This window comes from Salmo trutta, chromosome 1 (genome assembly GCF_901001165.1).
Source record: "Salmo trutta chromosome 1, fSalTru1.1, whole genome shotgun sequence".
In the NCBI taxonomy this organism is placed as follows: Eukaryota; Metazoa; Chordata; class Actinopteri; order Salmoniformes; family Salmonidae; genus Salmo; species Salmo trutta.
In genome coordinates, this window is record NC_042957.1 from 27,410,083 (window position 1) to 27,433,877 (window position 23,795).

General features: G+C 40.8%; 1 protein-coding gene across 4 annotated transcripts; it reads left to right on the forward strand.

Moving 5' to 3' along the window:
• Positions 1–1,470: 1,470 nt before the first annotated feature.
• txlnba (taxilin beta a) lies at positions 1,471–23,452 on the forward strand. Of its 4 annotated transcripts, none has more exons than XM_029751557.1 (11): positions 1,471–1,618; positions 2,832–3,173; positions 3,918–4,009; positions 4,665–4,835; positions 16,459–16,653; positions 19,053–19,172; positions 19,368–19,442; positions 21,553–21,645; positions 21,863–21,958; positions 22,165–22,818; positions 22,969–23,452. In XM_029751557.1, the coding sequence occupies exons 1-11, from the start codon at positions 1,483–1,485 to the stop codon at positions 23,092–23,094; spliced, it is 2,100 nt and encodes a 699-aa protein (XP_029607417.1). In that variant the 5' UTR covers positions 1,471–1,482; the 3' UTR covers positions 23,095–23,452. The 4 variants fall into 4 exon arrangements, with proteins under 4 accessions (XP_029607417.1, XP_029607410.1, XP_029607393.1 ...); XM_029751550.1 differs by having other exon boundaries at positions 22,165–22,806; positions 22,957–23,452; XM_029751533.1 differs by having other exon boundaries at positions 22,165–23,452.
• Positions 23,453–23,795: the final 343 nt, after the last annotated feature.

Sequence of the window (23,795 nt, forward strand, 5' to 3'; positions counted from 1 at the left end):
GTGCCAAAAAACATAGATGCTGCTCTGCTGGTCAGTCTGTGTGCCATTAACACCTTGTCAAGTGTGCAAACAAACCCTGATTTGTATGTTTACAGTGTCTAGAAGAAGGAATAAAATTACCTGTCCTTAAAAAAAGGCTAAATGCTTTCAGTGATTCATTTTGCTAACAGGTGTGCATGGATTTTTGTTGAAGCCTTGATCCTAACCATTTAAAGGCCCAATCTGTAATTTCAAAACCTGACCCTAACGCTGTTTGGAAATTGACAGACAAGGCTGTGACGATGTAACCACTCTCAAATGTACAGACAAACTTATTGATGCAAGGAGTGACACCCCAACAGTTTTTACTCAGATATGTATGTGTGGGCATAATCTTAGTGTTTATCTATGGTGTTGTGTGTTAAAGGATCCCCAACTAAGAAAAAGTATTAGATCAGTAATGTTGTATTAATTATCTCCAATTTAGAAAGTACATGTGAATGAATGTCTAGGTTGAGTCGCTGATGCTCTCTCCTGATAGCTACATTAGTGCAGTAGGATACTTTACAACAAACAAACCATGGCTTTCACTATCAACCCCCGGAGACAGCACCCCATCCCCCACCCCCAATCTCTGACTGGCCACCTCAGTCACGTCCTGAATTACTAGATTTAGGATTTTAATCCCAGTCCAGCAGTGGGATTCAACATATTCTCCTGCTCAATCCACACCAATCAGATACGTTTAGCCAGTCATTTAATTTTGACCATATAGAGGGTTTGGGGTCAGTAGCTACATACAATTTATTTTAAATAAACAGTTCAGTGTTGACCTATGAAATAGATGGGGCAGAGGAAAAGCTTCCACATGAAATCCATGAAGTTAAATAATTAACATTTATGACTTGGCAAGAAGTTGAAGTAGTACTGCAGCTGGTGGTAAATCAGGGAGCCAGCGCAGTAACAAAATGCACTCTGGAGCAGCTAAATGCTCATCATAGCGAGTCATTCAATAAAGTTTTAATTAAAAAGAGGTCATTTAAATGGCCAAGTGCCATTTTGGCTGCCTCCTTTAAGTTTTGATAGCTAACATTCACATATTCCATGGGATTAAATGTGTACAGATTTTATGAGTCCTACAAACAGCTCTATAAAATACTTCAACGTAACATGATGAGACATTACCGTTTTTACAGCAGTCACAACACAACATGAGCTTTGACTAGGGCCAGGGGGTTATCCTGGCCACATGACATGACCAGAAAAAAACTGGGCGCTACTTATGAGCTATCTAGGGCCCAGAGTATTTCGTAGCCAGGTGATATGGTCAGGAAAAACTCTGTGCCCTAAACAAGAGGTATAATAACCAAACCTTTATTTAAAAACAGCCCCTGGAGATTCCAGAAAGAACAGTCAAGGGTGGGCCTCGGAGCTGCCCCCCCCCCCCTCTGGAAAGCCTGATCAGAAAGGCTATTATTGTACCCTCCACCCCCCCACCCCTCGATGGGCCAACATCCTCTTGGTGTGAGCCGAGTTGAGTTGCAGGAAGTTATTTTAAGGGGCTTGCCTGTCACAGTTGTTGTCTCAGTCACCAGAGTCCTGTTGGACCCATTTCACTTCTCTCTCCCCGCTGGACCTGGTAAGTGGCTGTCCCATACTATTTTACATACTGTTCAGGTACAGAAATGACATGTTAACTTTGAGTTTTTGTTGGTCTTAGTGCTAAGTGTTCCTGGACCATTTAGAGCTGATGGTTGGTAAAAAAAAAACCTGCTTCATGATATGTGGTGACAAAGTTTCTTGGCGTTACTGTCAAGCCATAGTGACAAATGTGTTGTGCTAGTGCGACATATGCAAAGATACATGTTCTCTACCATGGTGGTGCATTGAGTTGGTGGGGAAGTTTTCTGCCTTGTTGATTTGGCCTGAATTCACACTAAATTATTCAAACACTGATGACAAGTGTTTTTTGATGTGCGTTCTTAATTCAACATTATCAGAGGAAGTGATTAGCTGCTCCAAATAATCAACTGAAGCACACTGTCATTTAGAAAATACATGTCATTTCATCAGGTTTTTATAACAGCTAACAAAGAATGAATGCAGACATTCAGAACAAAATGTCAACTCTGTTTTTCCCACTTCTACGTAAAAGCGTCGTCATTGACATCCGTAGATACGTGTCTAGAATACGAAATAGCTTGACCATATTTAGAGGCTCCTAAAATAGAGTGAAGCCTCAGAACAGGTGCCATGTGCCTGCCCGCTGGAAGCAGGGTGGGGGAAGAGGGCTGCAGAGGGGGACTAGGGATAATTTTATCCTGATAAGCAGGGGGCAATCATGTTGCAATAGAGCTGGGGGATAAACAACCTCTGGATACTTTAAGTTCATTCCATATTAAATGAAATGGAGAAGTGGGAAGGGAGCCTGCTGCGTCTGAGGTCTATTTGTGACAGGGCAGCTTTAAATCCTCACAGTGCTATTGTGTCCTGACTCCTGACAGGCTACTGGGTTTTGTGCTATTTTTCACCACCCCTAGTGATTTGTACCACATGCATCAGACTGAAAGTTACTTTGCTTGGAAGCAATACTCTAACTAGTATGAGGATGAACAGGGGCTTGAACATCGGAATAAACATTAGACATTTAAATACATGAGATTTCTTTCAAATATTGTTGACCTTTTAGTCTAACAAAAATATATTGCAGTTTGGAGATTTTGATTTAGATGTAGGTGGCAGGTGGTACACAGGTACCATTGATTAGTATACTTTTCAGTTTGTTTGTTTTACACTGTTTCTCTGTATCTGCCACATGGGTACTAGTATCTAACATCTCCGTCCCATCTCAGCCACATCTGTGAAAATGGAGACCAATGTCCAGTCTGCTGCAGAGGTCATTCCAGCCCAGACCAGGGTGACTCCACCACAGTCCCCAGTCACCACAGAGACCCAGGTCCCTCCACCCCAGGCCCAGGAGGCCCAGCACATGGACCCCATGGAGGAGTTTGGTCGTCAGCTGGAGGAGATCATCAACACCTATGGCTCCGCAGCCAGCCTGATAGAGAAACAATGCATCGTCCTGGAAACGGAGGAGGTGGACGAGGAGGCCAGCAGAGAGCAAGGTGATGAAGTCACAGCCACCAAGGATGCCAGCACGGACAAGGATACAAAGAAGTTGCTGAAAGCCTTAGGTGAGGGCTTAGTTTCACCGTTTTGTTTTGTTTCCCTCATGCCTTATTTGTATTGTGCAGTTTTGCTTTTAAATACAACATCCACACTGATTTATATTGAAAACATACAGTCAAGTCTTCACTTAGCCTTGCATTCAGCAGGAGAATGGATTTGTTTTTCGACACAGCTGTGCTGTAATCTGTTGTTTGACAGCAGTTGCTGTGAGGGCAAAGACAGAGCAGTGTGCTGATGAGATAGTCCAGAGGAAATATTCTAGTCACAACTTAACAACTTTCCCTTCCAATCTAAGACAAAGTGCATGTCAGTTTACACTTAATCCCATTCATCATCCCATTTTCACACAGGGAAGAGTAGACAAGTCATGCTGTTACTGTATCTTAACATGACAGCAAGGTTGTGCCCCATGGTCTGATTCTGTTTTGAGGACAGGTTACACAAGTCCTGGGCAGAAGCAACACAAACATGTGTTTTCGAACCAATAGCAGACAGTTGGTTTCTTTGCCACAACATGAAACCAGGCCAGCAACGGAGGGTTATAAACATCTTCCTTGCGCATTTTCAGCAATTTGATTTGATTTGCTTTTCCAAAGCCATAGTTGTCAAGAAGCAATGGCTTTCATGCTGAGGAAATGGCTTCAGAAGAGTATTTATTTTGAAGAAATTTATAGAATGATCCCTGGTGGGCTTTTTCCATCCTTCTTTTTTTTAATATCAGTCCTACTGATTTATCTCTATCCACACAGGAAAGGAGGGCACGCTACTAATGCAAAGTTTGAACAAGCTGCACACACCACAGGAGAAATTGGATGCTCTCCTCAAGAAGTATGCCGAACTGGTGAGTGTTCTCTTCTCCCCTCTATCAGCACACCAGAGAGTAGAGTCCTTCAGCACAGCAGTAACCAGCGGCAATAAAACAGACGAGGGAAAGTTAAAAGGAAACAAATAAAAACACACAAATGAATCAACGGGGAAAACAGAGAGTGCCTGGTGAGATCTTGGAAGGGGTTCAGCCTCATACCGTGATGACCTAAATATTTTTCGCCGCCGGCAGCAAAAGCAAATCCGAACACAAGGTCATATGCCATGTGATACAGCTAGCTATAACATGGTTCTCTAATTCCTCGACAGAGATATCAAGAACACTATGCATTATGAATAATATTATCAAAGACATCGGCTCTCGCAGTCAGTTTCATGTTTAATAAATGGATAGTTCCTTAGGCCATCCTAATATACAGTTCATCGTATCACCAGGAAAAAGATAACAGAACGTATAAATAGATGTTGGGTGTCGAGATTAAACAAATATATACTCATCCATATCCACCCACCCACCCAGCCATACCAAATCCTCTTTGGGCATTTTTTCTGCTTTTAGTCACCTAGTCGGTTGTTAGCCAAAAGCAGCTTAAAGAGCCCAAGTCTGTACAGAGGGCAGAGGCTGTGATCCAGTGTAATGTATATAGCACATCTGTCTGCATGGTCCACAGCTGGAGGAGCGTCGGGGGGAACAGAAGCAGCTGAGGTTCCTGCAGAAGAAGCAGGGCCACGTGGGGAAGGAGAGGGACCAGCTCCAGTACGAGCACAGCAGAGCCATCCTGGCCCGCAGCAAACTGGAGGGCCTCTGCAGGGAGCTCCAGAGGCACAACAAGACCCTCAAGGTGTGTGATCACTGCGCAGTGCTCAGCTCAGCTTCAATTAACACTACACTAATCTAATCAACATAATGGGCTCAAGACCCTTGAGGTGGGTTCTCACAGCCCAGTCTAACTCCACTTTACACTAATCTACTCAACATTATGGGTTCAACACCGTCGGGGTGGGTGTTCATAAGACCAACTAGGTTTTGAACCCGGGTTATCCACATGACGTAAGACTATGTTAAAACATTGAGCTAAAGCCTATAGGCATTAGCTCTGAAAGAAGCAAGATTACGCACCACAATTCAATTTAATTTAATTCAAAGTGCTTTATTGGAAAGGGAAACAGGTTTACATTGCCAAAGCAAGTGAAACAGATAATAAACAAAAGTGAAAAAAACAATAAACTAACAGTAAACATTGCACTCACAAAAGTTTCAAAGGAATAGAGCCATTTCAAAAGTCATATTATGGCAATGTAACGATGTGCAAATAGTTAAAGTACAAAAGGGGAAATAAATAAACATAAATATGGGTTGTATTTACAATGATGTTTGTTCTTCTCTGGTTGTGTAACATTGGTATGATTGATTTGGGAGACAGGCGCAGGAATGCGTAATAAGGTTTTTTATTACACCCAAATGACGGCGTGCCGTGTAAAGGCACTGGGACGAAGACCAAACAAACACGTACACAACACAGGGTAGAAACCCAAACAAAAGAGCGAGGAGTACCTCGAATAAATAACACAAGCGCACAATGATTAACACACGGCACGAGACCCGTAATCATCTGCGCAATCCACAATGGCACGAAAGCCAAAACACACAGCACAGGTACTCACACGCACCAACGGACATTGTAACAATAATCAACAGGACAATGGTAAACCAAGGACACACTTATACAATTACTAATCACTGGGAATAGGGGCCATGTGTGCGTAATGAACGGAGGGATCTGTGACAGGTTGCCCTTTTCTTGTTGCAACAGGTCACAAATCTTGCTGCTGTGATGGCACACTGTGATGGCACACTGTGTTACTTCACCCAATAGATATGGGAGTTTATCAACATTTAATTGGTTTTCAAATTCGTTGTGGGTCTGTGTAATCTGAGGGAAATATGTGTCTCTAATATGGTCATATATTTGGCAGAAGGTTAGGAAGTGCAGCTCAGTTTTCACCTCATTTTGTGGGCAGTGTGCACATAGCCTGTCTTCTCTTGAGAGCCATGTCTGCCTACAGTGGACTCTCAATAGAAAGGCTATGCTCACTAAGTCTGTACATAGTCAAAGCTTTCCTTAATTTTGGATCAGTCACTGTGGTCATGTATTCTGCCACTGTATACTCTTCTTAGGGCCAAATAGCATTCCAGTTTGCTCTGTTTTTTGGTAAATTCTTTCCAATGTGTCAAGTAATTATCTTTTTGTTTTCTCATGATTTGGTTATGTCTAATTATGTTATTGTTGCTATCCTGGGGCTCTGTGAGGTCTGTTTGTGAATAGAGCCCCAGGACCAGCTTTCTTAGGGGGTTCTTCTCTAGGTTAATCTCTCTGTAGGGGATGGCTTTGTTATGAAAGGTTTGAAAATCGCTTCCTTTTAGGTGGTTGTAGAATTTAACAGCTCTTCCCTTGATTTTGATGTTGAATTTTATGTTCCTTTTGATGGCGTAGAAGGCCCTTCTTGTCTCTCAAATTGTTCACAGCTTTGTGGAAGTTACCTGTGGTGCTGATGTTTATGCCGAGGTAGATATTGTTTATGTGCTCTAGGGCAACTGTGTCTAGATTGAATTTGTGGTCCTGGCAAGTGGACCTTTTTTGGAACACTATTATTTTTGTCTTGCTGAGATTTACTGTCAGGGCCCAGGTCTGACATAATTTGTGCAGAAGATCTAGGTGCTGCTGTAGGCCCTCCCTGGTTGGGGACAGAAGTACCAGATCAGCAAACAGTAAACATTTGACTTCAGATTCTAGCAGGGTGAGGCCAGGTGCTGAAAACTGTTCTAGTGCCCTCGCCAATTCGTTGATATATATGTTGAAGATGGTGGTGCTCATGCTGCATCCCTGTCTCACCCCACAGCCTTGTGGAAAGAAACGTGTTTCTTTTGTCAATTTTAACTGCACACACCCACTCTGCTACAGCTCAACCTCAGCCAACCCTAGATTGTTGAATTTCAGGGGTCCAGATAGCTCTGTATATCAACTCTTATGGCGTATTTCCACTAAGGACTTACCCCAGTGTTTACCCAAAAGGCTCAGACTTTTGTGTTTCCACCTCTACGTGTGCTCTCTTTCTGGCCTCTAGGTCACCAGGCTGCTCATTATGGCACACACCTGTCACCATCGTTTCGCGCACCTGCGTGTCGTCAGACTCACCTGGACTCCATCACTTCCCTGATTACCTTCCCTATATATATCACTCCCTTTGGTTCCTTCCCCATGTTAAGCGGAGCAGCACAGATGAACCCAAGAGCAGACTCAGACCAGAAAACAGGGATGAATGAACCAATATATTTATTGTAACAGGGAGAGATGAAGTGCAGATCCAGGGAAGTTCGGATGAGTTGTGGGAAACCAGATGTGGAGGCTGAGGTTGGAGTGAGCTCGGTTGGGACAGGGTAAACAGGTCCGGAGGGGAATCCAAGGGAGTGATAGTGAGTTGAGTCCAGAACAGAGTAGCAGGGTGGTGAGATGTGGAACAGGAGACAGAATGAGGGCGGCAAAACTGCAGTGAGAGGATAAACAGCGTCAAGCAGGTACAGCAGGGTAACAGGATCTTGAATAGTAATGGCTAGAAGCATAAACTGACTGAGCAGAGATTACGATCTGGCAGAGTGGAAGTGGCAGAACTGAGTATTTGTAGAGGTCTTGATAATGGAACGAGTTGCAGCTGGTAGGGATCTGCTCTGACTCCAGCACACCTATCACCAACCACACAATCACACACAAACAGAAAGGGAGGGGGAGAGAGAGAGTGTACTGGGGGAATGGCTGCAGGTCAAGCAGACACCGGATGACCACTAGGGGTTGTGGCAGGAGCAGATGTGACACCCCAGGCGTCATTGTTTCTGTTTCTGTGTTATGTCTACGTTGTTTGTGTTTTCTTGTTTTGTATGATGTTACGTTTATTTATTAAAACACTCACTCCCTGAACTTTCTTCCCGACTCTCATCGCACTCGTTACAGCCCTAGCTATATGGAAACACAGTTCCCAAAAAATAACACTAGAGCTCACATTAACATAATCACTGGTGACACACTGGTGCATTAATGGAAAAAGTCCATTACCCATCAAGTTTCTATTAATGTCTTGCTGGTGGTAGCTGTGAGTATTGAAACTCAAATAGACTCGGTGAGGGAAATAAGACATCAAATGCAGGAGAGTGAAAATGTTACTGTCAATGCCTGTCAACTATACTCGTTGGATAAATCCATTTGAATTCAATCACTTTTTTACAGCATCCCTTTTGATTTATACAAAACTTTTCGTACATGTTTGCCAATGGAAGAAGAGGTCAGAAAGTGACTTTTTGGACCTGAATGCTAAAAACATTCAGGAGATAAAGGTGTTCAAAGTTGACCCATTTTGCAAACCCCACCATACCATGAGACATCCATGTCTCCATCATTGAAAAATATAAATGGTTGAGAGTGATATCACTTAAACACTTACAAACAGGGTTGTCAAACTATTTTATAATTTCTTTAAAAATAAAATTGTTCTAATCATATATGTTGTTGCTTCGACCCTACTTTACGTCATCTGAGGTTTTTGTGTTGTGCCTGCCATCGGTTGAGACACAACATGCTCTTGGGTGTCATTTCATTCATAGAAATATAATTAATAGAATGGATATATCCCACTGTAATTTAGCTAGTACACCATTGAAATTGAATTGAAATTGTAACTTCTAATTACAACCACAAAGATAGCCACCAGTCCACCCACTGTCCAATTTCAACTTAAATCTATATTTCTATGATTTCAATAGGTTTCCTATGGAGGATTGACAGTATAATTTTAAACAACACATATTCGCATTCAAGGCTACATTATCTGATGTGTAGACATCCACCCATCTTTGTGGTACCATTTGAAAGTTGCAATTTCGATTTTATTCCAATTTTAGTAAATTTATCAGCCACCCTGTATTCAAAAGCATGTTGTGTCTCAACCAATGGCAGACACAATAACAAAAAAACTCAGATTATGTAAAATAGGGTCTAAGCTACAACATGTGTAAATATGAAAAATCAGAGTTTCCATTTTTTTTTTAAGTAATTGGCATTAAAGGTAAAAATATGACAAAATGTATATAAAAAAATATGTTTTTCAATCAATCTATTTTCCAATGATGAAGACATGGATGTCTCATCATATGGTGGGATATGCCAAATAGGTCAACTTTGAGCAGCTTTATCTCTTGAATGGTTTGGCATAGGCAAATACGTATGGAAGGTTTCATTCAAATTAAAAGGGGTGCTGACAAAAAAAGTGATTGAATTCAAATGTCTTTACCCCACTGTAGAAATGTGCTTAAAAAATACATTCTACTGGTATTGTCATTCGAAAAGTTGGATGCTTAAAGGCACCACTCCCAAAACGCCTTGACTCTCTACCCTGAGTCAGAGGGATCTCAACGTGAGGGGGTCATAGCTCAATTAGGCCTTACATGGTTGAGTGTCCTGTTACATCTATAAATAATAGATTGACATACGGTGTGTTAAGTCATCCCATTATAAGTGGCTCGTGTGTAACATTTCAAAGAAAGAGCATGACCAATGGCACTACCTAATTTTAGCAAAGGTCACAGGTTTAGCACAATGAAAGCTTTCTATTGTGAGTTGACACATTGCCACTGCTGTTCTTCCCCTCAAAAGGTGAAACCTCTTCAGCTAAACTCTAGGTATTGATCAAGTTTATGCCTTAATCAACATAAATTAAACCGTTGTTCACTTATCATTTGATTCACAGCCAATAGTTATGTACACAGTTTGGCCATTTGATTTGTTTATGAATCATAAATCACCCTATAAGTCAATGGCATAATGCTCAATGATCTATAAACAAATACAGTAGTCCCTTTTTACTGGATCAGTATCCTATCTATTGTGTAACCCTTACACAATCTCTGGGACGTATTGAATCTCCTGTTCTGCTACCCTTGGGAGGTAATTGGACTCCATGTCTCTCTCCCTCTCTCGTCTCTCACTGCCACAAGGCACTGTGTGTGCGTGTGTGTGCGTGTGTGTGTGTGTGTGTGTGTGTGTGTGTGTGTGTGTGTGTGTGTGTGTGTGTGTGTGTGTGTGTGTGTGTGTGTGTGTGTGTGTGCGCGTGTGCGTGTGTGTGTGTGTGTGTGTGATTCCCACTCAGAGAGGAGACCCCTCAGACACAGGGCACTTGTGACGCGGCTCTCTGACAAGAGGGATGGTTTCATTGGGCTTTTGTGGCATCTGCTCTTCGACTATAAATCAAAGGCGAGAGAAAGAGACTCTAATGCCTTGACCCATCTCTTTCTGCTCCTTCTAGCATCTTCACATTTCAAGATACAGGAAATCAGAGTTAAAGCAGAGTTAGGATGATCATTTGACTGTTGGGTATAATCGATTAATATGCAGATTTGTGTAAATAGCCAGCTCTTTATACATCCTAAATCAATCAAACAAACAATGTGCAAAAATCTGAACAAGAATCCTACATGCTAACAAAAGTAAATCAAAATGTGCTCATCTGAATTGGAATGTGACAGCTGCTGAAAGTGGAAGATCATGTCTTGTCATCTGGTAGCTCATTATGTAAGAGAGTGTCTGAGGAGGCTTGGCATTAATGTGCTTTGCTCCTTTAGTTGTAAGAGCTCTGTATTTGTGCACTTATCGGTGGGTGTAATTGAGTTACAGTACATTTCCCATGTTGGAGCTTATGCCTGTGTCATTTGTAAACACAGTCAAATAAACAGCCATGTCTTAAGATAGAAACTCTGGCAATGCTTGGTTCGCTTCTCAGTAAGCTAAGTCTGGAAACTGGCATTTCACAATCCTGACCCCAGCAACTAAATGTTTTTTGTGACACATTTTTTATTTCGTTTATTTTTAATTTTTTTCGAGTGGGGTTTACAGGTACCAAAAAACAATCAAATAAATACCGACATATAAAACATCAACGCATTATATTGTTCTTTACAGAGTCAAGTCTATTTGTCCAGGCCTCAATTGTTCGTTGACTAGCACCATTCATTCCTGCTGTCGATAATTCTGATGTTATAACTTCTATTAGTAATTGTATCCACTGGTTAAATGGGAGAGAGTGAGTGCTCTCTGCCAGCAGTAATCTTCTCTGATTGATTGAGAGGTTCAAGGCGCTATCATCATTAAGCAACATAATAGAAGCAAAGCATTGAATATTTAAATTCATGCACTTCGAAATTCATTTTGTAACTTTGCCCCAGAAGCCTTCAACTGCAGGGCACTCCCACATCATATGAAGGAATGTGTCTACCTGATTTAGAGGGCACAGTGAACAGATAGGGAGTTGGTGCCAATTTAATCGTAAAATGTTTCCTTGGTGTTAAATACAGTCTGTGAACAAACTTAAAATGACTCCATAGTTGTAAATATAGAAAAAAAGGAGTTGCCTGGTAATGTGTGTGTCTTTCAAATCTTAGAATGTTCTCAAACCATTACCGTCCATGATATCGGTAAGGGTACGGATTCCACATTTGGACCATTGGGGGGATGCAAAAGGCCACCCTCCAGATTGCAAGGCATTATTGTAACATATTAGAATATGGGCATGCCATTTTGATTCCAGTTACATTTATTTTTTTCAATTTTGTGGATGGGGCGAAATGCTAGTACCTGGAAATACAATTTACAGTTTGGTACAGATAGCCCTCCTACATATTTCCCTCTTTGTAAATGTGTTAATTTTATCCGGGACCATGTACCTTCCCATATACATTTTGAAACAGCACTGTGAATTTTATCCCAATAGCCAGAAGGAGAAGCCATGGGAAGCATTGAACTACAGAAATTCAGCCTTGGCAATATATTCATTTTGACAATAGATATTCTGTCAGTTAAAGAAACTGGGATATTATTCCATCTACTGAGGTCGGATTGAATTGATTTGAGCGTTCTGTTAAAGTTCTGGCAATGGTTTTATCTAAGGAAGGAAATGTATCTTCTTCCAAATATTTAAAATGGGAAACAATTGGGATTCCGTAAGTAGAGATGGAGTCCTCCATTAGAGTCTTGAGAGGCAGTAGCGATGATTTGGGTAGAGACATTTTATAGCTTGAGATTAAGCTGAATTTATCCATGAGTTTCAATTTGTTTTGGAACAATTGAGATACATTGGCTGCATAAAGTAACATATTGTCTGCATATAATGTGACGAAGTGATCAGATTTTAAGGAAATTTGTGTTATTTCCATTGATAGACGAATTGCCTGGGCCAGGGGTTCCATGGATAATAAGAATAGCAGAGGCAAAATTGGATCGCCTTGTCTGCTGCTTCTAATGATTCTGAACGAAGCAGAACAGATATTGCCTGTTATAACTATGGCTGAGGGATTGGCATATAGTATTTTAATCATAATAATGAAATTAGAGCCAATTCCCATATGTTCCAAGACAGATCAGAGATATGACCATTCTAGTCTATCGAAAGCTTTTTCTGCATTGAGAGATAATACAGCCCAAGGAGTTGTTGTTTCTGATGAAGCATCTAAGATATAATAGTCAACGGAGGTTATCTGAGGATAAACACTTTTTCACAAACTCGCTTTGAACCAATTTGGGTGAGTACGTCTCGAGATAGGACAACAACATTTTAGAAAACAGTTTAATATATGTGTTTATCAAAGAAAGGGGGCAATAGTGAGAACACTGGGTGGCCTCCTTACCTTTTTTTAATAAAAGCTAAATTAGTGCTGTATGCACATTTCTCCCAAATGAACCTTTGTGAATGGCTGTATTAATAATTTTGCGCAATAGTGGACCTAATTGATTCCATCAGGAGGAATACTGTCCCATAAAGGTGATTAGCCTTTATTCATGATATCCAATGCCCCTTTGAGTTCATTGAGAGAGATTTGTGCTCCCAGCGAGGTGGTTTCCTCTGATGAGAGAAGAGGAGTTCTTAATTATTTCATAAATGACTTAGTCTTGCTTGGTGTGGATTTAAAATCAGGAGTGTACTGTTCTTTATAGAAGCGGGAGAATCTCTGATGGATTAATCTGAGTTCTGATCATAATTCCCCTGTTTTAGATGCAATAGTTACTATATCAGCTAATTGATCATTACTGCGTAGCTTGTTGGCTAGTAAATGACTGGGACGATTACCATGGAAGTAATGGTGAGTCTAACTCGATGGATGGCAAATTCTGCTCTCTGTCGTATCAATAAATTCAGTTTTGTCTTGACTTTGGAAAGCGTAATAGCTACCTGGTCTGAAAAGAGTGTTTGTTGAAAACATTCTAACACAGTTACAACATTTCCAATTATATTTCCTTTAATTGTGATTTATTTAACCCAGATACAAATGCGGTTGCATTCTTTTTAATAAAACCTTTGGTGGCATCCCATAGAATCCAGGGGTCATCGACTGAATTTTTATAGATCGTTATGAATTTTGTTCAATTTCAAATTGATCACAGAATGTAGGATTTTGTAGTACTGAAATGTTGAAACGCCATCTTGTGGCTCTTTTAGGAGATTCAGAAATTTGAAGTTGGCAGTAGTAAGCGTGGTGGTCAGACAAGCGCATATGTCTAATGTCCATTTTCTTAATTAAAGAAAATACAGGTGTAGATAATAGTATGAAATCGATTTGTGAGAATGATTTATGCCTGTTTGGGTAGAAAGGAAAGGAAAAAGGAAAGGGGGATACCTAGTCAGTTGTACAACTGAATGCATTCAACTGAAATGTGCCATTCGCATTTAACCCAACCCCTCTGAATTGTACTCTTTTGTTTTAAAATGATGTGCTCACCAGACATCAATGAGATTCTAATCAGAGAGTGTATGCTGGAGAGCCTTGGTTGCATATGGATTGCATTTGGTCTTATTAAAGTTGTCCCACGTGTCCAAAATGGCATTCATGTCTGTCCCAATAACCAGATGGAATTAAGTTAATTCTAACAATATGCTGTTCAGAGAATCAAAAATCATAGGATCATATGAATTTGGATCGTACACATTAATAAAGGCAATTTTCTATCCATTATGGATACCTTTAAGTAAAGTGATAATGCATTCTTGGTCTCCGCCTTTAACCAAGATGGTAATTTTTAGTTTCTTATGTATCATAATGATTACACCTTTAGTTATGTTTGGGGCTTATGAAAAAGCAGTCAGTTTGTACAAATGGTTCTCTATTCTATGTACGTCCTTTTGGATCAAGTGTGTTGCATTGCTGTATCAACCTGATTTCTTACTAGGATATCAAGAAAACTGGAATGTTTAATAGGACAGTTTAGGACTTTCATAGAGAATAGCTAGCATTGCCATTGTTAAAACAAAAATAATGTTTTATTAATAATGTAATTGTTTTCATTAGTGTTAATAAGCCCATGGATGTGAAAAAAAGCGGGTTTTGCTGGCACACAACATTCTTCTGGAGGCAAGCCGAAGTTTGGAGCCGAAGTCTACGCCCCTTCGTCGGTGATTGGTCAACAGTAGGGATTCTTCAATAAAGTCTTTGTTGTCATTCAATGAGAGATGACTTGTTTTCATGCAACTTTTTTCATTGAAAAATACACCAGGAAACGCGATTAAGATCTATTTAGCAAAAACGTCAAAATTAATGACAGATTTCTTATGTTAGATTAATTCAGACTATTTTCAGGAAGCGTATACTGGCTATGGCGTCTCAAAATGGAGAAACAGTGCTATTGCCGCTTTTTTCTTATTTTTCAAGTGAGGGCTTTTTAATGGAGTATGCAAGCACACTTGTTCGGTTCGGCTAGCATAGTTTGGCTAGGCACCAGCCGAACTGAAGCATGCTGATGCCTTTACAGTATTGCAGCATACCTATGAAATCTCTTAAGCAACATATTTTTTTGGTCTTAAAACTTCTCCAGGCTAGGGTCTATTTTTATCCACTTCCTGTCTGACTGATGTGCCCAAAGTAAACTGCCTGTTACTCAGGCCCAGAAACCAGGATGTGCATATAATTGGTACCATTGGATAGAAAACACTCTAAAGTTTGTAGAAATGTTAAAATAATGTATAAGACTATAACACAATTGATATGGTAGGAGAAAATCCAAAGAGAGCCCATGCTCTTTCAATGGATAGCTATGAGTCCTATGCAATTCCATCTCCCAGATTGCAATTCCTATGGCTTCCACTAGATGTCAACAGTCTTTGTTCAAGGTTTCAGGCTTGTTTCTTCCCAAACGAGGAAGAATTTTGAGTTTTGGTACTGGGAGTCAGAGTTGGAAATCAGTCTGGTGGCGCGTGACGAAGAGGACGTGCACTTGCTAATTTTGCTTTTCTATTGAACATACTTCTTTCCGTATGAATTATTATAGTTTAATTACATTTTAGGCTACCTGAGGATTTAATTGAAACGTAGTTTGACTTGGTTTAACAAAGTTTAGCGGTAGCTTTTTCGATTCCTTTCTCTGCATGTTGAATGACTGGATTACTCAAATCGATGGCGCCAACTAAACTGACTTTTTGGGATATAAAGAAGGATTGAATATTGAATAGAAGTGAATATTTAATCGCTATTTGTGATTTTACGAAGCCTGTGCTGGTTGAAAAATATTTTGATGTGGGGCGCCGTCCTCAAACAATCGCATGGCATGCTTTTGCTGTAAAGCCTATTTTATATCGGACAATGCGGTTAGATTACCAATAATTTAAGCTTTTAACTGATATAAGACACTTGTATGTACCTAGATGTTTAATATCCATAATTTTAATGATTATTTATTTGAATTGCGTGTCCTCCAATTTCACCGGAAGTTGTCGACAGGTGTCCCGCTGACGGAACGCCTAGCCCTAAGAAGTTTTAAGGTATTGAGACATAAATAAATAACCATTTACCCCTTCAGACCTTTACATTTAAGTTTGCAGACTTGATGAATTAGGGAGGCTAATGAAGAAAAAAAGGAGAGATAAGGGAAAAAAATTAGGCAAAACAGAAATACAAGCCTCAACAGTCAAACAGGATGTCTGTGGAAGCAATAGCTCCTGATCCATTATCATTAGCAATATGGTCTAAATTACCCTAAACATGACGTACCCTCAGTTTGTATTAAAGGATTTTTTTGGGTGGTTTTTCTGTAAGCATGTATGTGCTCTATACTATGCGCAGTATGGGACCAAAAATTGACCCTGGCATTTCTAACACACCAGCCCATTCTTTTCCCTGAGGCACCCAAACTGGCCCATTATTTTCCTTGAGGCCGCCATTATTAGCCAGATAATTATCATTTTGCGCAAAAAAACAACAAGTTAGACAGGCCCACTGGGATAGAAATGGACCAGCCAATCCGCCCCTGCTTCTGAATGTCTCTCTCTCTCTCTCCCGCTCTCTCCCCCCTCTCCCGCCTTCTCCCACTCTCTTTCTCTCTCTCTCCCTTCCTTGTCCCTCTCTACCTCTCTCCCTCTCTCCCTCCCTTAATCTCTCAGGAGGAGACCCTAGCTCGTTGTCGTGAGGACGAGGAGAAGCGCAGGGAGATCACCACTCACTTCCAGAGCACACTGACAGACATCCAGGCTCAGATCGAGCAGCACAGTAACCGCAACAACAAGCTGTGTTTGGAGAACGCCAACCTGGCAGACAAACTCAAACACATCATCAGCCAGTACGAGCAGAGAGAGGAGGTACACAACAGGAATACATAACCTTAACCTCACTGTTATATGTCTGTATGTCTGTACACCCTCATTGGGGTGGCAGGTAGCCTAGTGGTTAGAGTGTTGGGCCAGTAACCGAAAGGTTGCTGGATCGAATCCCCGAGCAGACAAGGCAGTTAACCCACTGTTCCTAGGCCGTCAATGTAAATAAGAATTTGTTCTTAACTGTCTTGCCTAGTTAAATAAAGGTTAAATAAAATCCCTGCAGGCTCCAGTCATGGAGTCATTTGATAACCAAAGCTGTTATTGATCATAATTCATCTGTCCCCAAAAGGAACAAAAGTCTATGCAGGAAATAGACAATTGTACGTCATGTTCAGTGAGATAGCTGTGACAAAAGAATTGAGTCAGATCTTTGAATAGACACTTAGAGGTATTATTGCTCCCTACGCACATCAACAGTCAGAGATATAGCCAGCAAAGGGCGCTCATTGAATAACACTATAGCATGTCATATGTAATCACACAACAATACACCAGGAAAATGACAAGCCTAAAGTGACGCACGAAAACCAGGATCTGTCATGCAGTTGGTTGCCACTGAGGCTGTTGCACCACTTCTGCTGCCCACACACAGCTGCAGCTGGTGTGGTAAAACATAAGATTTCAATTTCTTATTTTTTTATTTTTTAACTTGTGGAGTTTCTAATAATTTGTCTTGAGTGCCATCTGCTGGTTGTAGTCAGTATAAACACTTCAAATCAAATTGTATTAGTTACATACACATGGATAGCAGATGTTAATGCGAGTGTAGCGAAATGCTTGTGCTTCTAGTTCCAACAGTGCAGTGATATCTAACAAGTAATCTAACAATTCCCCAACAACTTCCTAATACACAGAAATCTAAAGGGGTGAATGAGAATATGTACATATAGTATATAGATGAGCAATGGTCGAGCGGCATAGGCAAAGTGCAAAAGTGCATACGCATAGTGCAATAGATGGTATAAAATACAGTATATACATGTGATATGAGCAATGTAAGACATGTAAACATTTTTAAAGTGGCATTATTTAAAGTGGAATTGTTTAAAGTGACTAGTAATCCATTTATTAAAGTGTCCAGTGACTGGGTCTCTATGCAGGCAGCAGCCTCTCTGAGTTAGCGATTGCTGTTTAGCAGTCTGATGGCCTTGAGATAGAAGCTGTTTTTCACTCTCTCAGTCCCAGCTTTGATGCACCTGTATTGACCTCGCCTTCTGGATGATAGCGGTGTGAACAGGCAATGGCTCGGGTGGTTGTTGTCCTTGTTGATCTTTTTGGCCTTCCTGTGACATCAGGTGCTGTAGGTGTCATGGAGGGCAGGTAGTTTGCCCCCGGTGATGCGTTGTGCAGACCGCACCACCCTCTGGAGAGCCTTGCGGTTGAGGGCGATGCAGTTGCTGTACCAGGCTGTGATACAGCCCGACAGGATGCTCTCGATAGTGCATCTGTAAAAGTTTATCAGGGTTTTGGGTGACAAGCCAAATTTCTTCAGCCTCCTGAGGTTGAAGAGGCGCTCTGGCACCTTCTTCACCACACTGTCTGTGTGGGTGGACCATTTCAGTTTGTCTGTGATGTGTATGCTCAGGAACTTTCCACCTTCTCCACTGCTGTCCCTTCGATGTGGATAGGGAGTGCTCCCTCTGCTGTTTCCTGAAGTCCACGATCATCTCCTTTGTTTTGTTGACGTTGAGTGAGAGGTTGTTTTCCTGACACCACACTTAAGTGTCAGAAAGACATGATTATTTGATATCCAAATAACATCTAAAATGTCTTATTAAAATATGTGATTAGATCCACACATTGCAATGATGAACAAGCAATTATGACATAAAATGGAAGCAAGTTGACCTTTGATAGTTGGCTAAATGCTGATGGACATAAATTAACTCTGCTGTTTTTGGCAGAAAACTTGTGGATTATGCCACACTGTTTATGCATATGGTTATTTCCCATAGTAAAGAAAATAGATTAGTCTTACGCAGAAAATAAACAATATGTATAGAAACAATTATTTTCCCCAATTGAACTAATCTTGTGTCAGTATTCTCATCAGAATGTGTGCCCTGATGATAATAATAATAATAAAAATCCTGGTGAAGACAATACTTTAAACCATTTACTAAGGCTTTTGCATTTGTCCTAGGTTTTAATTGGTTCTCCACCCACTATTTTGTCTGTAGGCAAACAACAATGGTCTTAATTACTTATCAAGGCACATGTTTATGACCATTTCTCATAGACAGACATAGGATAGCGGTGGTGGTTTTAGCTAGATACAAAGTGTGAAATGTATCCTAATTGATGGAGTCATAACCTGTACAGAATGTCTCAGAGGCCCTTCTCAAACCAAAGTGTCTAATCTCACCTTGTCTATCACTCAGAGCTTGGAGAAGATCTTCAAGCACCACGACCTGCAGCAGAAACTGTCTGATTCCAAACTGGAGCAAGCCAACGCACAGCTGCAGGAGGCTGATGAGAAGCACAAGAGAGAGAAGGAATACGTGAGTTACTATACTTTAACCAACTTTTACTGACCTTACCCACAAAGTACTGTAAAGCAATGTCAATATAGTTGAGAATCATTTGCCTTAAATTTTAATTCTGGTTTACTTTCAAGTATACAACCAATAAGTCTTACTGTGCATATGATGCTCACACAAATGAGTATTGTAACCATTCACTGTCTCTGTTGTTAGCTGCTTAGGGAGGCAATTGACAAAACAAAGAAATGCTACACATTGAAGGAGCAAGAGTTGCAGTTGAAGAAAAAGGTACATTTGTGCTTTGCGTGTGTTTTGTTTTTAACCAGTTACTGGTACACGCAGCTGAGTGGAAACTACAAGCTAAACTTCTGAGAGAGCAGGAGACAGTCATGCAGGCTCAGGTGAATATATCCAATATGGTGTCAAGCACTCTTATTCAAACCATTTATTTCAGGTCAAAGGCAGGCACAGTCCCATTAAGGTCCTCTGGATTGCTCAATGTGTTTTAAAGGCCCAATACAGACATTTTTATCTTAATTTCAAATAATTTATTGGTTACAATTAAGCACCTTACTGTAAAACTTTTCCATTAAAATTGTAAAATCTTAAGCAAGAATTTTGCTAAGACTGTTTGGGAGTGATCTGAGTGGGGCGTGGGAGGCATATGCAATCTGAAAACTAGCTGTTGTTGGCAGAGAGGCTTGGAACTCTCTTTGTTATTGGTCTATATTAACTTAAACCACCTGGTGATGTCACCAGGCAAGCCAAAACTCCACTTATTCAAATCCTGCTGATTAGAAGGTCATGTGTAGATTGTATTTTCAACCGGCAACTATTATGAAATAACGCTGATAACATATCTTCACACTTTTACATTGTTAGTTTCATCAGCTGTTGTGCAATATGATACAAAACACAGGGAAACAGATTTCCGACTGCGCTGGGCCTTTAAAAGAGAGCTAATCTATTTCTGTGTATTTGTCCATTGGGATCTAAAGCCCTTCAATATCCCCCCAAACATTGGCAAAGTGACCCCCTCATTTGAGAGTAATCCCAAATCGTATTTCTCCTCTCTTATAACTATATGGCTTAATGTACATAGCACTTAATATGAAAGGAAGGAACACCTGTTAGCTGAGCTACTGTACACATTTTTCTTTGTACATGGTTAAACCAGCAAAGAGAGCAGTCATAATTCCCATGATAGCAGCAGGCAAGGCAAGAGCAACTTTGTCTCCCTGAACCAGCAGGATGACCCACTGCATCATGGGAATACAAAAAACTCTTGCTTTGCAATTAATGTGACATGGAGTCAATAAAAGTGATGATTGCATCAATGCAATACAGCACTGTTTTTCTGTTGGAACATTGAGTGCATACTCCAGTACCATTGATTATTCCATTTGAAAATTATGATAAAATCACAATTGCTATGTTTATTGGATGTGGTACAATCATTGTATGGGTGCAAGCAAATTATACAATGAAATTAGTTGGGCTGACACACACTGTGTTAAATGATAAATCATACAAAAATAATTTATGAATCCAGCCGAAAAGCATTTATAGCTGACAGTTCATATGGTTATAATTAATTGCAGAGAAACCTTGCCATTATGTAAAGCCTTGGGTTTTCTCAATAGAAACCTTAGCCTGGCTCCCAACTAAATCAAATGACAAAGTAATATTAAAACATAAATTAAGTTAATATTGCATTTCAGTACCCATACGATTCCTTACATATTTGTACCAAGCCATGTCACATTTCCAATCTAATTGACGGGGAATGTCAAACGTAATTTCTCTGTCCAGTAACAGACATAGATTTAGATCACACAAAGAAATGGCCGAATCAGCCTTCAGACAGAAACTGATCTGTATTAAGTGAGCTTTTATGAAATACAAAACATATTCAATCAAAAGCCTTTCCTCTTTTATAAAGTGTGTCCAGTCATTTGTTTTGCTTTTGTGCCAAACCAGTAGCTTCCAAATAAAGACAGTTGATCTCAACAGGGTGGCTAGCAGAGACATGTTTGAATATTGGAGACTGACTGTGTCTGCAATACTGCTTTCCCCTGAGGGCCTCCAGAGATTAGCCTGTTAACTCTAGCTGGCAAGGCATACCAACAATAAGTGGCCTTATTGGAAGTGCTTATTTGTCAGGGAAAATATACACAGAGGAAAAAAAATTGTCAGCCCCCTCATGAATGACCAAATGTTTGCTGAACCCCCCCTGGCTCTTTCTCATCTCCCTTTAAAGTTTAGAACATTTGTTTCTGGTGTGAAATCATGTTAAAATCATAGATCTGATTGTTCCTGGGGTGAATAGATGCATATTATTGCTACATGTGAAGTCAACATGCAATCTCCTGAAATCAATTTCTCTGTTTCTCTGCAGCTTGTTCTGTACTCCCAGAAGTTTGAAGAGTTCCAGACTACGTTGTCTAAGAGCAACGATGTGTATGCCAGCTTCAAAAATGAAATGGAGAAGGTATTTGGCATCCTTAAAATAAAATCATTGATCCTTAAAATATACAGTGTATTTTTAGGGCCAAGTGCTCGGAGGTGATATAAGGTCAGCATAATCCTGAAATGAGAAAACAACTATTTTCTGGAGGGATAGAAGCTTCTATCAAACATGTTCAGAATGATGAAGGTTACATTTATTTTCAGATACGTTTTAACCTAACAAACATTTTGCTTCATAGATGACAAAGAAGATGAAGAAACTAGACAAAGAGTCAAATGTTTGGAAGACCAGATTTGAGAGCACTAACAAGGCTCTCTCTGAGATGATTGAAGAGGTAACTACTTATCTGAAACACATAAAAAAGAGTCAGCCTTTATTCAAATGAGCTACAACAAGTTTATTTAATTGAATTTGTAAAAATGTATTTAACCTTTATTAGGCAAGTCAGTTAAAAACAAATTATTATTTACAATGACGGCCTACAATTTAACTGCATGAACAAGTGTCCCTGACTCTCTGTTCCACTCTCTTTTCCCACAGAGGACTCTGAAGGAGAATGAGTATGAGATGTTCGTTGTGAAGATTGACAAGCTGGAGAGGCTCTGCCGAGCACTCCAGGACGAGAGGAAGATCCTGTACTCCAAGATCAAAGGCATCCGTCAAACCCCTAATGCCCCCGAGGAGACACCCAAGGACGAGACACAGGAGCAGGCCCCTGAACCAGTCCACAGCCTCATGGATATTGTTGAGGAGCCAGAGATGACAGAGGAGATGGCCCGTCTGAGAGCTGAGCAGAACAGGCTGGCGGAGTTTGCCGCCTCTCTACTGGCCCCGTCAACAGGAGACAATGATGACGATGACTCTGACAGCGAGGAAGAGCCAGAGTCTACAGAACTGGCTGAGGCCCAGAAGATCTCCGAACCAACACAGGCCCCAGCACAAGTACAGGTAGAGGCACCAGCAAAGGCAGAGGAACCAGCACATGCAAGGGCACCAGCACAGGCTCCCTCACAGGTAGAAGAACCAGGACAGGCTCCCTCACAGGTAGAAGCACCAGCACAGGCTCCCTCACAGGTAGAAGAACCAGCACAGGCTCCCTCACAGGTAGAAGCACCAGCACAGGCTCTCTCACAGGTAGAAGAACCAGCACAGGCTCCCTCACAGGTAGAAGCACCAGCACAGGCTCCCTCAAAGGTAGAAGCACCAGCACAGGCTCCAGCTCAAGTAGAGGCACCAGCACAGGCTCCCTCACAGGTAGAAGCACTAGCACAGGCTCTCTCACAGGTAGAAGTACCAGCACAGGCTCCCTCACAGGTAGAAGAACCAGCACAGGCTCCCTCACAGGTAGAAGCACCAGCACAGGTTCCAGCTCAAGTAGAAGCACCAGTCCAACCAGAGCCCCCAAAACAGCCAGAGCCCTTTGCCAAGAAGCCGACACCAAAGAAGAAGAATGCAAGGAAGACCAGCTGAACCGACAAATGTGTCATTGTGTGATCGTTAGTACTGTAGTGCCTGTGCCTGGTGTTATGGTTGAGATATCTAATCCAGCTTGGTTTGTCTATATACTGGTGTATCTAAAGTCATGGCGTGCAGTAGAAGTATGTTTAAGTTGTATAGCAGATGACGACAGACAGAGATTTACTGTTTTATACCATTTAGAAATACACTGGCATAACCAAAGAATGGGCAGCAAGGTTATTCAGGACATTGCAGCCTAAAAACCTTTCAATGCCAAATGTGGTTTGCAAAACAGCATCATAAAAGCCACTGTCTTTTTTTCCATCTGAACCCTATAATGTAACTTCAATAAACATCTGATTGAAAATTATGTAGACATGTCGGTGCTCTTTGGAATATTTTTATAGGCCCACTTCTCTGGTTTACACAATAAAAACTCATATCTAATATGACCAAATATTGAAAGATGCAATGTAGCTAGATAAATGCCCTACAATGCTTACATGTCCCTTTTACTTGGACCAGTCTCTCTCTCTCTCTGTATGAATTGTTAACTGGACATCACAAACGGCTCAGAAGACACACGGCCGCTCTTTCACAATAATTTAGGGATGGATCCTTACAGTAGTTTCCATGGCAACCCAACCAAAAAAGCCAAGAGGACAGTGCACATTTATTTGTTTAATATAATCTGTATCAGACAGTCTCTATCC